The sequence below is a fragment of the Myripristis murdjan genome, chromosome 6, assembly GCF_902150065.1.
Source record: "Myripristis murdjan chromosome 6, fMyrMur1.1, whole genome shotgun sequence".
Lineage (NCBI taxonomy): Eukaryota > Metazoa > Chordata > Actinopteri > Holocentriformes > Holocentridae > Myripristis > Myripristis murdjan.
The window spans coordinates 6,005,266-6,021,930 of record NC_043985.1 but is presented as its reverse complement, the minus strand read 5'-3'; the positions used below and the strand labels follow the sequence as shown (position 1 = coordinate 6,021,930).

At 42.0% G+C, this 16,665-nt stretch overlaps 1 protein-coding gene across 3 annotated transcripts in view; it reads right to left on the bottom strand.

Moving 5' to 3' along the window:
• Nucleotides 1-4,948: 4,948 nt before the first annotated feature.
• The window catches only part of LOC115361204 (alpha-1,3-mannosyl-glycoprotein 4-beta-N-acetylglucosaminyltransferase C-like), a 109,683-nt gene continuing 97,966 nt past the window's right edge, over nucleotides 4,949-16,665 (bottom strand). For all 3 annotated transcript variants that reach the window (XM_030054558.1, XM_030054559.1, XM_030054560.1), the window contains 3 exons: nucleotides 10,230-10,379; nucleotides 9,331-9,478; nucleotides 4,949-9,253 (listed from right to left, as the gene is read on the bottom strand). In XM_030054558.1, the coding sequence (XP_029910418.1) occupies nucleotides 8,097-9,253; nucleotides 9,331-9,478; nucleotides 10,230-10,358 (1,434 nt within the window). In that variant the 5' untranslated portion in view covers nucleotides 10,359-10,379 and the 3' untranslated portion in view covers nucleotides 4,949-8,096. The remainder of the gene's footprint in view (nucleotides 9,254-9,330; nucleotides 9,479-10,229; nucleotides 10,380-16,665) is intronic.

The following is a 16,665-nucleotide window of genomic DNA, read 5'->3' as shown; positions in this document are numbered from 1 at the left end:
GTCAGGGACATCAGAGTTTACACTACAAATGATGGTGGTCAAAAGCGTCCCAGACCTCCTCCCCATGTGCTTTGAGTGATCAGATTACGATGCATCTTTGGGGTCGTTTACACTTGGAAACACTGTCCTCTGATAAACTGATCGCCCAAAACACGCACGAAAGCCAAGCGTAAAGAGGGTGTTAGTATCGTATTCATGGTCACATTCAGTGTTGCATTTCTTAAAACAAGTGAAAAAAAATCTACCTGTGGGATGGGATAATTCCCATAGGTTTCTAATGTTTCAGGATTTTTTCTCAGAACAAACTGAAACACGGCAGAGTAAGGCAGATCAACCCAGTAGTACCAAGAAAATGACACTTGATTCAAGACAATTCTGGAAACGAGGTGATTATCATGGGGAATAAACAGGATTACCTCATCCCATCAACAGATATTTTTTTTTCATTTGGTTGAAGAAAAAGAAGATTTTTAGACCGAATATGAGACTCTTTTTTTTTTTTGTTTTTTTTTTGGTGATTATTTATGTTCTTCTGGTGTGGCGAGGCAAACTCTGTAGATGTGTAGCTGTGTTCGTGTTTTGCTCCGTAAGACCCTATAAAAATGTGCTGTTTCTCTCAGAGTGGCACGCTGGAGGTCTTCACGAAGAGGTATATAAGAGGCCTGACAGTCTTAGTTTGGCTCTTCCTTGTCACTATAAGGCTTATTCATTATATTGATTGTAAATCCATAAGCTGATGTCTCTACGTCTCTTTGCTGTCATTGATTAGGGAGCTGATCTCTTTCAAAGGAAGACTAAAGACGCCTTGAGAAGCCACTGAGGGATCTGGTGTTGTGTGACTGTGATTCACAGAAATGGGTGAGACTAATATGTTCCATCACAAGCTCTGCTAGATTGTTTTGTATCGCCGCAGAGCTGGATGGGGGTTTGTTTGTTACACTCTGAGCACAATGACACAGGCTCATCTTTTGCAAAATGCTGACGACACACGTACATGTTTACAGGCGTACATGCACACCAGTACACCCAAGTGTGCGCTTGTATATGCATGCATACACACAAACACACCTTCTTCTTTGTGCGGAGAGGCATACAGAACGAGGCTGATTCCCACTGACAGACCCCCCCTGACTCTGTGGCGTGCCCTGACATTATAAACAGGCTTCATGAAGAAGGTGAATGTCGGTAAGTGTTGCGCAGGGTGAAGGGAGAAGCAGTCAGTGCAGCGGACTTCAACTGGCTGATTGTGTCTCTTTGCCTGCCTGTGATAATTAAAATGACTCAAGCTCTTCCCGTTCCAGTCACAGTGGTGGCGAGGCGGTGGCAGTGCCGTTATTGCTTGTCCTTCAGCTGAGGGGGATCGTGCTGGCCTGAGAGCTGAGGGCTTTTGTTCTGAGAGCTGAAAAAATCTGGTGTCCAGCTTGGGCATTTTTGAGCAAGGCGCCCTGGGAAATGACTTATCTGAGCAGTGCATGCGAGAAACCCCCGACATTAATCTTTAATTAAGGCCTTTTCAATTCGGACGACATACCCAGAGAGTCAGAGAGTTACTGTAGGGGCTAGATATGAACAGTGGGCACTGGGGAGTGGAGGGCCGGGCAACATTACATTTTGTGGTGAGCTCATTTTGTCTCATCAAAGTCAAGGCTCCATTGATCTGCCAAGATGTTCCCTGGGTTTTCTCTTAAGCTGTTTAGCTAATCACGAGACATTGATATACCACTGTGAGGTAGGCTTGGCATTGAGACAGCTCAAAAAGACGGCTGGCTGTTTTGCTTGAAGAATAGATAACTACAATCCCCAAAGGCAAGTTCACAGAGGTAGCTTTTTTAAACCACAACATGGTCCAGACTAACGTATATTCTACTTGAAAAGGAGATGTCTTCTGACTGCCGTTTTTGGGTAAACATTTCAAGGTGAGTGCCTTTGCGTCGCGCCTTGTTTTTTCCGCTGTAATTGATTGTGGACCTTTTGTCGGCGGCGGCATGTGATAAACCCGCTGCAACAACCGGCACGCCACTGAAGGTTTTTCTATGTTGTGACAGATGCTGGCTGTGTGATGTTCCACAAAAAGGCCCCGAGACACAACCTGTTTCATTCTGGTGTAAGAATTGTGTGGAAAAAAAAGGAACGTCTCCCAAGAAACAAATGGGACTTGGGTAATTGTTTTGATTACTCCTTCCCTGTTCCCAGAAGGACAGAGGTTTTCCAAAGCTTAGCGGGGAGGTTTGGGGAAGTGGGGACCGAGGAAAAGTAGCGGCACATCTCCCTATGGCGAGATTTGTTCGCTGGCAACAGTGAGAGACAGATGGGAGGGTGGCGGTGTTGGGAGGAGTGTGTGTGTGTGTGTGTGGGGGGGGTCGCACCTTTGTGAGGCGAAGCAATTGGGAACGATTAAACCCTCATTCGCCGTAGGGACTATCCACTCTCAGGCAGAAGCCGGCTCCAACAGCGCCTGCAGCACCACTCCTTTTATCTCTGCTTCTCATGGAGACCTTGTAAATGCCATGGGAACAGTTAAAGTGAAGCACACAGTGTTCTGCCGCACTGGTTCACGGTTAATGTTCAGTGTCATGAGAGCAAATGAAAAGAATTTCTTGGGTTGCCCGCGCCACTGCAACGGATCATCTACGAAATGAGAGCGCGGCTTAACCCGTGTAATTAAACTCGCGACCTACACGGTTACACCTTGTCCCTCTTTTTTTTTTTTTACCACATGGAAGAGCGTTCCCTCAAACCTCCATTACCGCATGGCTGCAGATTCCACTTTTGGGTGGTTTGGACCATCCAGAAGCAAATGATGATGGAACACTTGTCAGGCTTCCCATCCTCATTCTCAGCCATTTTCATCCCAGATTTGGCAGATAAGAATGCATCCTCCGCCTTCCCATCATGACACTGGTTCAATACAAAGCGGTACGGGCTGGATGAAACTGCCTTTCACCCACCATAACTGACCCCTCATGAGCCTCGAATGTTGAGGGACCCTCCATCACCGGCAGACGCACAATCAACAGTTCCTTGCCGGCTTATTATGAGCCATTCCTCACCTGTGCCTGGCCTGTGTTTTCCTGCCTTCAGCGTTGCCTCTCCGTCAAGGTGAATGCTTTTAAATCCCCGTACTTACTCATTCATCTGTTCATTGAACTTCTTCTCAGCTTCTCCGACACGACTTTTATCTCTTCCTCCACTTCCTCAACATCACCCCTCTGACTCAGCCCAACCTCAGCCTGTGCACCTGGTTCATTTGTGTCTGTGCTGCGAACGCACCACGAAGCACACCGTACAAAATGAGCTCATCAAAAGCTATTGACGGCCTAAGATGCCCGACTGTGGCGTCTTTAATAGACCCTGATTGGATGTGAGGTGAAATTAAAATCTCTTCACCAAGACGGATTCCCAGAAGCATGAGAGCAGGGAAGATCAAAATTCAATAAAGGAAATCCACCCAATCCATATCAGCCTGGGATCATGTGGGCTTTGCCCTCCTATGTGAGTGCAGGCGGCACCATGGCAACCACAGCAATCGATTGGGCGATGTTTCCTGCTGTGCCCGGTGCAGGTCTTGTTAGGATTTTTATTATTATTATTTTTTTTTTTATTCGCTGTCCTGGCCCCTTCGTAGAGTGCATTAGGCATGGTTCCTCAGATACCTGGCTAGCGTTTACGCTCACCTTCCATTTAGTTTTGGATCACTTTGAAGGACAGAAGACTCGGAGAGGCGGGGATGACTGTGACTGAATCCTTAAGGTCTTTAAAATCGTCTTGGTACAATACTATGAAAGCCAGAAGGTGCTACACTGAGTATGAGGCTTAAATCTAATGTCAAAAATGGCAAGAAAAAAAAAAAAAAATAGGGATGTGACGCTTAATACCAGTAGATCATGTGATTTCTATGTTTGAACCTTCTTGGTGTATATTGATGCTGCTGTTATCCATGCACTTTATCTCCTGAACCTTTTGATGTATTAGAAACACGACTTGATTTGATTTCTATTATTAATTTGTGTATTTTACATTTCTTTCCTTAATCTGATGTAAATTGCAATATATTGCAAATGCTCTCTTGCAATACCCAGTATACAAGTGGTGATGGAATTCAGCATTACACTGTTGTTGTGTGAAACTTTTAAACCCCATTTTCATGACCGCCTCCTACCTCTGCAATTGAAGGATTACCTGCTGCTCTGTGGGCTGGGAGAATTCTCAGACCTCTTGGCATCATGAAAGCCTTTCTGAACCAACTGGCTAATGCAAAAATGCATTGCCATCAATTTAAAACAAGGCTGTTTATCTTAGTTCATTTTGGAGATACAAAGTTGGCACCTGCTGGCAGCGATAAGCTAGAATCACTGAGATAACAGTGCAAGTGATGTTTGTCTGTGCGCTTGCATCTGTCCTTGTGCAAATAAGCCAAATACAAAACTTATTTTGCCTCGCTGTCATGCTGAGAGCCCAAAATGTGGTTTCACACAGGAAATAAAAATATACAATAACTTGCAATGAGTAACATGCTTTATTCACCGCAGTGTACTGCCGTCTCCCCCAGAATGCATTTTCATCTGTTGTTCTCGTCGCCCACATACCCAGGTGTCTGACAGCGTGCTTTGTTGATGTATAGGATAATGTATGACCCCTCCCTTGACAAATACAAAGAACATGAACACGGCTTTAAAAAGAAGCCCCCCCCCCACCCGATACACACACACACACACACACAACATACACTCCTTGCCTCCAAAGCACCATCTCCACACATTCATTAAGTATGCAGTAAAAAAAAAAAAAAAGCCAGAGAGCATATGAATATTGAAATGAATAATGTATGGTTTTTGCTTTTGGCTACAGCAAGATCTGAGTCAAACACGCTTGCTCTCCCTGCAAGTTTCAAGGAACTGCAAATGTCAGTTATCTGTTTCTTCTCTTTTTTTATTTATGTTGCGATGAAGGGAGCCCAACTGTATGATTTACGTTTATTTATAAACATTTTTAATATTGAAACGAAACATGTTCAGGCAAAGACATGGGGACAACATATTTGATTCAGGGTCAAGTAAATAGTTTTAGTTTTCCTCGAGGCATCAAAAACCAATACTCAGGCCCTGATACCACAGACATAGATTCAATATGTTGTGCTTTCGAGCTCTCTTGTGTCGATCCATCAATGCTATTTCCACAGAGTTGGCATTCAGTTGTTTAATCTAATTTCATTTTTAAAGACAATATATACAATACAACATTTGAAATGATACATGTAAAAAAATATATGTCATCTTACAATACAGAACCATTTAAAGAACAACGGAAAGAAAAGCCAACACGGAAACAACATCTTAACACACTCTCTCCACTTAACAATATACAGCACATGTGAAATCCAACCTGTTTTAAGGTAGTATTGGTAGGCTTCTACGTACAGATCCGGTACAATTTCATTTGCAGAAGCAGAACAATAAGTCATAGATCCTGACATACAAAAGGAGTTGTTTTATCCACTGAAAATGCTTTGTTCATGCACTTTGTACATGCTCCACTGGAAGACAGCTCACATTTCAAATAACCCAGGACCCACAGATCATATTCACATTCATCACTTGCGCAGAGTTTCGGGGACCGCAGCCTCACAGCCAGTGATATGATATAATTAAATATAAACTTGGACAGTTACCTGTCTGCAAGCGATTCACAAACCTCTGCCCTTTTCACACAGAGATCTGTCAAGGCAGTTAGTGTTTAATACATCATAGATGGCCATTTATTAGCTGAGAGTACTCAAAAGGGACAGAGACCAGTTTTCCCTAACGTATCCAGTGGGATAAGTAACCAATTATGTGCATACTGTTCACTCAACGCTCTAATATAGATTGTGGTTTCAAAACAGGCAGCCAATACCAAAAAAATGCTGTGCACAGCAGTTTGCTGACATCCAGTTGAGGAATTTATGCAGCTTTTGTTGTTATCCCCAAGATGTAAATCTGTCCATAAATCTGCAGTGTGCAGCTAGTTTTGGCTGGCATCTTTTTTCAAACAAAGATCAGACAGCAATTTCTCCTCTAGAAATATCAGCCTCACAATAGGGTTGCTCTACTTAGGCATGGGGCGTATCAAAGCCATCCATTACACTTGTAAAACAACTAACTGCCCTAGGGTGACATCATGTGTTTATAGCTCATAACCAGGTAATACTAGGCTGAATTGGCACCGTGGTGTGCATCATAAAGAATATCACACACGCACTACAATGTCGACTGTTCCAAACAACATCATTCAACCGCGATCCCCTCCGAGGAGTTGATCCATGCAAGTCACAGAATCATTCACGAAAATGAATAGCAGCATTCCAAGGGAAATGCTTAAGGAAAACAGTGAGCCATATTGTGAGGATGTGGGCGTTCTCGTTTTATTTCAGACAATACATGGGGGGGTTTTTGCTGAGGAGTTTGCGTTGGCGGTGTGAGCCAATCTGCGAAAGGTCTCGATCTGTGACACTGAACAAGACCTTGTGGGAAAACATGGAACAGGTGGCTATCGCAAGGATGGAACAAAGCGTTACAAAACTGGCGCCGCATGCTTAATGATGATCTGCCTTCACCTTTAGTTCGCACAGAACATCAGCATTATGTAAACATTTACCTCTTTATTGCATTGTTGAATGGTTTGTTGATGGTGTTGCAGTTAAGAACTGAATCTGTCAAAGAGCACTGTCCGCCGACAGATCATAATTACGTGAGAATGGAAATGACAAGGTTATTCTTCAAGCATGTCTCCGAGTCGCTTTGAGAAGCATGGTGACGTCGGGTTTACATGTGCAGTGTAGTTCTTGCAAATGTTAGTTGTTTAACAACATAAAGCAAGGTGGGGAATTAGAGAAGGAACTTCAAAGAAAAAGCCAAGCACATTTCCCCAAAAACAGCAGCCCGACTGTATGAACCGAGAGCAAAGATCACACAGAAGCAACTATGTAGGAGCAGAAACATTGAGTTCTGAGAACTCAACATTGGGGAAAGAACGAATTGAGATCCTATAGCTCCAGGGGAGATGTTGTTTTGCTGGTGTAGAGAGAGAGCCAAACACAGACCAATTTACTTGGGGAAAATTGTGCTGTGGTGGAAAAAAAAGAGACCTAAGATCAGACCTAGCCCATTCTTCACTGTGCAATCTAATCTCAGCTCTTGGAGAAGATGGCTGAAAACAAACATTGTTCTCCTGTCAGCAGCCCTGACAGAACATACAGTGCCAGTGAAAGAGCTCAGCCCACTCAGATCCGCTTCAACCAGGACCAAGAAGAATATTAAAGTGGTGCTGAGAAAGTTAGGTGTGACATGATGAATATTCAAGGCAGCAATGACCTCTGATACTTTCCTGGTGGGTTTTCAAGGATGAAAATAATTAAGGGCCAAATGGGGACAATCTCAGAGAGAAATCCCAGGGCTACACTTTTGCAAGCTTATTATTAGTCATGAAAGGTAATTGGATGTTATTGTTGAAAACAACTAGATTCTAAAAATCTTAAGTTACACTTGATAATAGCTATCCTTTTTGCCACTGATAAATAATTAGTAGTTCATCACTGACAAATCCTCCATAACATTTACTAATCTATTACTGGTAGCCAACAGTGTATATTTAATAAAACAGTGAATGTATAAATTAGTAAATGAGTAGTACATTGTTTCATAGATGCAGTTTGACTCCACCCCTAAGTTGAGCTCATTCTCTAAAGAGAGCATTTTAATAAAAATATTCATAAATGATTGGCTAATTGGGTGTTCCACTAATGACTTACAAATTTGTCATTAAGGATAGCTATTAAAATGCAAAATAAATAAAGGCCCATGGAACAATTATGAAAGCTTACTTTCATGAATACTCTGAGGTCAGTTAAACAGTCCTTAAGAGTGACTGGGAAGATTTTCATGATGCTCACCTAAGGTTACAACTTGCAGGTATAAAAAACTATAGATTGATTTGGCAATCAAAATGAGTATCAATAAATACATACAAAATGAATAAATAAACTTGGAAATACATAAGTTAATAAATAATAATAAAAACCATTTCCTCTATGAGATACTGAAAGTCTTTTTGTATAGTCCTCATTGGCTCGGTGGCTGTGTAGTCCATAAACTTATACTTCTAATAATGAGCCACTCTTTCTGACTGGCTGTCACCACAATGCGCACACACTCAATGTCAAAGGCAATCTTGTGGTCGACATCTTGAACCTCAATGTTGCCATTTTTAAATTCCCCTAACGTGATGTAGGATGAACACTGTTTCCCTTTCTTAGTTCCAACTAGTTTCTCTCCTACTTCCAGAGCTCCGTGGTGAAGAATGTCATTCTGCCGGTCATCAGAACCTGTTGCAATCTTGATTTTACTGATTTTAGTTGATTTATTAAAGACGATGATGAAGAAATCTCCTGTGGAAGGAGGCTTCCCCCAGAAATATTCATCTACGCTGCTATAGGCCTTGGTGGCGTCATAGTTTTCAAACACGTTGATGTTTGTGTAAAGGCTGGCAGGAGGGTTGTCGGGAATGTCGATGGAGTCTTCCTCGAAGTCGTCGTCCTTTAGCTTGTTCTCGGCTCCTTTGTATGAGGAGTAGTAGCCCATGTGCTGGAAGAGCGAGGGCTTGAAGCGGATCACGTCCTTCTGGGCCAGCAGACCTCTGAAGTGAATGAGGAGCCAGTCGCAGGGCATTTCCTGGTAGAACATGAGGAGGAAATGAGCCAGGCGCGGCAGGTCTCTGGAGTGGTACAGCTTCCCGATGTAGCCCAGCTTGGAGAACTCCAGCATCACCCAGTAGGACCCTTCTCTGGAGGTGATCACCTTCTTCAGCGCTGTCAGGAAATTCCTCGAGCAGCGCACGTCATCTTCTAGCATCATGTAGAAATGTGAGAGGTTGGTGCAGAAATTGAGGAGGAAAGCGTAGTCCACGTTCTGCTTGGAGCGGAAACGGACCCTGTCCTCTGGGTCGTTGTAGTTCCTTTTCAGGCCGTCCAGAGATGGATAGTACTCCTCTGGAGCGTGGATCACCAGCAGGCGTCCGGCTATGATGTGATGAGCAAACTTCCTGGTGATGTCCTGCACCAGGTTCTCACACCAAGCCAGGTCAAAGTCTGCCAGGTGGACCACGACCACAATCTCTTTCAGTTCCTCGTAGCTGGACTGATCGAAGATAGATTTGATGGTCTCCAGGAGGTAATTCCCTCTTTTTCTTTTGACAGATGACAACCCAATGGTGAGATACTCTGTAAAAAATACATGCATTCATTATTACCATGTTGCTGCTGATGTAAATTCTTCCTAAAAGTAATGCTAAACTTACTCTTGCGGTTCAGGGGGGTCCCAGCCAGATAACGATATGTGACATTAATAGTTCCAGAGAAATTAGTGAGGTCTCTGAAGGTGTGAACATATCGCTCTGAGCTTGGAGGGTGGACTGATGTTTCTCTAAGCTGCCTTTTATCCTCTTCCTGCAAACAAAACAAAGAACACACATGAGATTACTTCTCACTGTGAATGCCAAAAAAAAAAAAAAAAAAAAAAATGCAAGTTGTCATATCCACTGCAACAAAGGAGACTGCAAACTCACAAATTCTTCTGTGAATAATTCAGGTAATTCATGGGGAAAAAACAGATTTTGTTCCAAGTCCCAGAAACTTGTCAGGAACACCCTGTACAAACTTGAGACAATAAGTGTTTTGATGTGCTTGCGCTAACCCCTGACGTTTAGAGACAAAGGGAATTTTAAAACCCCTTTAGGCAGTTTGCGTAGCCAAGCAAATGGACTTGAAGAGAGCACTGGGGAGTTGAAAATATGAACTCTGTTTTAATAATTTAAATAACAAACACAGATAATGTACTATGATCACCAAGTTTTGATGGCATCATGAATAAGAAATAAATCATCTGCATGATTTCAACTTGGGTCCATATTATGAAAATTTAAACATGTTGCCTTTGAAAACAAGCAACTATGAAAGGGACAACATGGGTGGATTATACAAATACAAATGCACATTTGGTTTCAAAAGCATGCAGGGTCACATTTCCTTTTTGAGAGATCTCGGAGGGAGACAACAACCATTAAACAAGTGGGTGCTTCATTTCTAAATTGGCAAATATGTTACCCCAATGTGACACTGTTATGTTATATCATAGCGGGCTGCTGACAACATGAGCACCGTGCAGAAGTGAATGTAATTCATACACGAACTTACTCACCAACACATAGCCATCTTCAATGTAGAGGTTAAGAAAGAGGAGAAAGGTGATGAGGAAGCCGAGGAAGGGAATGGTGGAGCGTTTCCTCAGGCACCTCATCTTGTCCAGGGATTTCCACACCAGCCTCATGCTGTGCACACTCACTGCGATCTGCACCACAAGCACATGGGGAAACACATGTCAGGCTTGCTTTCCCTCAAGCATCAAGAGGTTCTGGGGGAATTTCTGTTAGTGCCACGCAGCCCTGTGTGTGTGTCATCACAATCTTCCAGTGGAATCGTGATTACCTCTGAGTACATGTCTAATTGCATAATAGGGTGTGCTTTTTCTTTCCAGGCAAGATGTGGACCACATCCACCGAAAAGTGGAGCTCATGAGAGAAAAATGAATTACACCACAGGGTATACAGCACATTCACCTGCCCAACAATGAATTAATACTGTGAATCAAATGAATGTATTCAATAATAACAATGATAATGTACTTATTTAAATGAGCACATGAATTTTGTTATTCCTAACCCTAGTGAGAGAAATGCTTTTTGCTGTTAATAAGTTAAGATTTTCTTGCCCTGTAGCACAAAATAACCATTATATATCTAAAGGGAGTGATAGGGTTGCTGATCATTACCAGTAATTCAAATAGTATATGGCAAGGTGCTAAGATTTCTGGCTTGTACAATACATTTCTGTGCTAGTTCTCTGTTTTGCAATGAAAAACACTGATCCATTGGAGTTGGAAGACACAACTAATCACTGACTGACATTTTCCACTGCTCAGCAATAGAAGATGGTGCCACAAGTGAGTGGCCGGCATCTGGTGAGACAGTTAATCTTCACACCAAAAAAGCAAATGACAAGGCAATATGACTATTACAGTATTTTGCATGGCAGTTTATACAGGGGTCATTATAGTTCACCAGTTACATATAACTGCAGTAATCAAAACTGAAATTGGACAGTTTAACTGAGGATCTTTCAGACTAATACATGGAATGAGAAAATAATTTTAAAGGTTGAGTCAACCCAGCTGTCAAGCAGTCAGTAGCCTAAATTACATGCTTACTCCAGATTTTTGTCAGCCGAATCTAAATGGCCCTGGTTTTCACTGTTCACTGCCCCCTTAACACATGATCTACAGTGCAGTTAAACATTTCTCAGTCTCAAATAAATCTAGTTAGTAAGTTAACTTATTGACACAAATAGATAGATATTTGGGTCCAAACAATATACAAAAAAAAACAAACAAAAAACAGGTTTAAAATCAATTAATAAACCTTAACATCATACATAAAATATAGAAATCACAAAGGCTATCCAAGGAGTGATCATGTCTAAATATATTTATATATAGTATGTGTCTATGAGGAGGCTTAGACATGGAAACAAAAGCTAGATTATACAATGCCCTCCTCAAGCAAAATACAAAACTTGTTCAGTCACAACAGGCTTGGCATTGCTCACTGGGTGACATCTCACTGTGACAGTACAACTGGGACAGAGGGAAGAAAAAAAATCCATAAACAGCAGCTGCAAAAGTAACAGCATTTATAGATTTAACAATGGTGTGTTGGTCTTTCCTTGCCAGCAATTAGGTATCAGTGTGCGCTTTCGTGCTCCTGCTGCAAAACCCCAGAGTTGCCTAATAGAATACAAACTACCTCTAAGCTCAGTTCAATGACCACACACACATTGATCACTTGCACCAGGAGTCAGCCTCACTTGGGAACGGGCTGGTCAATACCTCTTTGTGTACACTTGAAAACTGAATTTAACATATCCATCCACCCCAGCCGCTTCTCCACAATTTCCAGCTCATCCAGGGTGAATGTGGAAGGTAATTATGATCTCCAGAGTTTTTGTGCCACTTACATGATGAACCAAAGAGGCAATCGATATGTTTGCTTTGCTCGCCCACTGGTGGACACGTACACTTTTAGGCTAACTGTGCCAATTTCAAATCCATTGCACATTACACATGAAGATGCCACATTAGAGGGGATGATGTGTCATATGTCTTTGTAATGAAACCTGTCACAATAAGCCTGTTAGACCTGCTGGCTCAGCAGGCTGGGATGCATACCATGCAACTGCACCAGCATGGGTCAGAATGAGCGCTGTCGCGTTGTGTCCCCCTCTGTTTCTGTCTCCACTCTGCTCTGCCTGGGCAAACAGGGATGCTGTGAAATGTTTTTTTTACAGGCTTTTCAAGACAAAAAAAAAAAAAAAAAAAAAAATCAAGGCAGAAACATAAATGTTGTGTATGAATTCCTCCTCAGGCAGCAGCTCAAAATGCATTTGCAAGTGGTCTGAATGTCTGTTCAGCTTTGAATTTGGAGTTGGAAAAGCCTGTAAACACTCTAAAAGGTGCATGGTTGGAGGCTGTAATAAATACCTGTCTTTTTTTTATATTATGCAGTCGCTTCTCTCCCATTTTTTTGCACTTTGGATTCTTTATTTTGAAAACCCTATTTTTGTGTGCTGCTTCAAACACAAAATTTTCCTGATTAATATCCCAATTTATGCACCAAGGTGCTCCCAGGTGCTAAATGTGTTTCTAAAAATGTGCCTTCACAGAGATGGACACATTGATGCAAACATGACGGCATAATGTCCTACATACCATAAACCTCTAATTTGGACTATGCTGCATTTTCTCCATTGTGCTGTGTGAAAGGCTTGTGTCAGGAAACTGCAGGGGCTGCGGGACACAGCCGAGCCCAAATGTGATAATGAGAAGAATCATTAGGGCCACTCTGGAGGAATCTCAGCTGATGACTTCAAGTACAAAGGATCCTCCTTATTGCTACCTCAGGTATCTCTTACTTCCCAATACCAGCATCATCTTATATGGCAAGAACTCATCAGCAGCTCCTTCCCTTTAGCCAGTTCCTTTTAAATGAATGGAAACTATGTTAAGTTGAGGTGTATAGATGCCTGAGCGACAATAAACAAAATGGAAATCTTCACATGATCCAGTGGGAGTGCTACAATTAAACGGCTGGGTAATTTTTGAATTTTATGCTTCATGCTGGGTGGGAATTGGTCTCTCAGATTGGAGTTTAGGGGTTCTATCTTGATGATACAAGACAAACCTCAGTGCTTCCCTTATTTCAATAATTTAGTTTGGTTCAGAACAGGAAGAGGCTCATCCTGCCAAAGGCACAGCTGGGGAACACGGTTCTCCTGCTTTTCTTACCCCTGATTTAACTGAGACTGTGATGCAGGGCAGGACACCCAAAACATCATCACCCGTGCGTGCAATATGCACAGTACTGCACCTTAATGGACTATGCTATGATATGGAATAGGTGTGCATATGGCTGATGATAGGGGATGTGCATTTTACATTTAAACATCCATTAACAAAAGTGAGGCAAAAGTGAGTGTGTGTGTGTGTGTGCGCTCATGTGCACATTCCTGTGGCCATGAGCCTGCAGAAAATCTGCCGTATTGAAATGGGCTAACTGGGTTTTAATGGGTGTGTCATCCTGGCGGTAACACACTCCCTCAGAAGTCCCCAGCACCATTTCAGGACACAGCACACTTCCAGCAGGCTGGGGCTGTTAAATATCCATTATGCACCGTGTGTGAACTGGACCAAATAAACCACAGCACCGCCTCTCTGGTCGCTTCTGCCCTGCAGCGTGCTGTGCACTTAACTCGCTGCCTTCATATCAACACAGTCTGTCACAAACTCCTTTGAGAACCACGCTCTCAGTAAGAGGTTAAATCCCTTTACAGTGACATAAACTGAGCTGGGTGGGAGCAAAATTGTGACAACAGCCGTGAGCTTAGTGGTGGGAGAAACCTCACAAATTCAATTAGATTTCCATTCGTGTGGCTAATAATTTGATCAAGACTCTTGAAGCCTTTATATTTGATTTATGCTACTCTATTCATTGTTATTTCTCACCACTGTGACTGCAGCAAACAATCACGCACTGCTGAAAACTATAATTATATCCTCGCGATAATTGAAACTGCACTGTGAAATACTTAAACCATTTACAGCAGGACTCCACAAATCCTCAAAGAAAACTGCCACCTGGTTGTGTCACACCACTACCTACAGGTTTGGAAACCACTCCAACTGGATTCTTTTCCCCATCATTGCTAGAAGTCACTGAAAGCGGATGGATATTATGTTGTTTAGCCAAGCATAGCTATGGGAGTCCAAACAAGGGGACAAATGATGGAATAGGTAAATTACTTCAAGAGCTCAACTGAGTGCTGTGATCAGCTGACAAGCCTGTAACTGCAGACCTCTCAAAATGAAGATGAGGAAGTTCTATCTCCATTTATACCACTTAGGTGCTAAGTGCATTTCTAATAATAATATAACAAGAGTTGCAAAGTACTTCACAAGGTTGATCAGCAAAAAGGCAAATGAATAAAACACAAAGATAAGACTAATAAAAAAAAGTGGTGATAGTGATAACAATAAATAAAAGGTAAATAAATAGATCCAGCCATATAAAGAAAACAAACTGTCTCTGCAGCAAGGATGAAGAGGATGAAATAAATAAAAGTCAAAGATTATATAGAGTTTTATGATAAAACCAAGTTGTGAGAACAGATTTAAGAAGATACAGACTTAGCATTTAGGTCTATAAAATTTCCATAGATACTGATTTGCATTTTTATATATATATGAATTAATCCTACTACCAAAATCCTGTGACCTAAACTTCAATAAGCTTCAATAAATTCCTTATTTTTATGCATAGCTGTTAGATTTTATTAATATTACTATTTTTTTTTTTTTTTTTTTTTTTTTTTTTACCCCATTTCACCAGAAAAAAAAAAAACACCTTGGCAAGCTATCTCTGGATTCATCCTCATGTCCTCCATGCTCATCTGGCAGCCCAGAGGAGATGACTGATCCAGGCATTGTCTTCCTTTCCCCTGAAAGCCCCTTCTCTCTAATGGTGAAATCTGACGGCAGCAGATTTCAAATGGAAAACAAGGAGCTCCCCACCGAGGAGAAGGCAATTATGGTCTGGCCTGATGTGTAACCTTATGCCAAGAATTCTATATCAGACTTAAAACAACAAGCTCAAAACAAAACACAAGAAAAAAAGCCCTCCATTCCCTCTCCATTTGTAATGGTTTGATTGCTGCCGAGTGAAAGCTGTCCTCCTGCATGCCAATGATAGCACTTTTTTTGTGGAGTGCTGTGACAGGGGGGGTTGAAGAGCACAGTAAATGAAATAAAAATTGGTATAGGTTTTTGAGCAGAGCGGCACTGACATGCCACAAACATGAGTTGCGTTCCACAGTAATTTCACATCCCATCTTCTCAAGGTTGTTACCTTTGGAAGTCATTTCCACTAAAATGGAATCACGGTGTCAACATACCTTAGAGAACATATGGCCTGGTTGAGGAGAAATGCCTGCAAACTTGAATTTGAAAAGGCCTGGCATTGCAACATCTGAATAGATTTTTTTTTTTTTTTTTCCAAAAATGTTTGTGTACAGTATCAGCATAATGAATTCCCTCCTTTGAGTGCCGGCAGGGAACTGAGAAAGGCAGAATAATGAAGAAGGGATTTGAAAATAAAATGTTCTCCTCTGGGAGTTTCAGGTGCACACAACATTGAGTCCCTCCATGTGTTATTCGGAAATCAAAATAACCTCTTAACAGTCTGAATCAACTCTCAACTTTCGATTTAGGCCACACGGTTTTTAAAATGTGAGGCTGGGTTTCTGTAATGGGAAAACCTAGATGGGAAACTCATTGTGAATAAGAAAAGGGGAAAAGATTAATAAAATGGGCAGCAGAAAGCAATTCTCCCACATTTCATCTTGTTATCTGTTTTACATTATTTCCCCTGGGTATCCTGCACCTTGCAGATATACAGCTCTGCACAAATAATCAATTAAGCCTGCAGATTTGCAGGGATTCAGCAGTTGCTTTGTGTCAGGCCTTCAGCCACTTTCAATGGATTTTCTTTCTCGATAAAAAGCCGGGAGTAACAGAGGCTTTTGTTGATAACGAAATTGTGGTGCAGGGCGGAATAATAAATCCCTTTATTATGAAATGGCTGTTTTGTTAATTATTCAAATTGGTCAAACAGTTTACCAATTACCGCATTCTTACAGCCTGCCACACAAAGGAATCTGTCATCTACAAAGACTTTGCAACCCTTGTCAAACATCCATGCCCCTCATAGAAACGTGGAAATGATCTTAATTATCAGGATGCAGTGGGGGATTGTCAGCGAGGGCGTTATCGCCGCATGGTGTGGTAAATCAAAGTCTAAAAGCTGTTTTACGGGGAGATTCACCGTGTAATTCCTGTACACCCAGCAGACCATTGTGCTGTGTGTGTCATCACAGCTAATCATGATCGACGGTGGTGACCTGTCATCTCAGCAAATGTAATCTTCCAAAGGGGGTCATCATTTTGTTTGACAGACCGCTGTGCGCACACA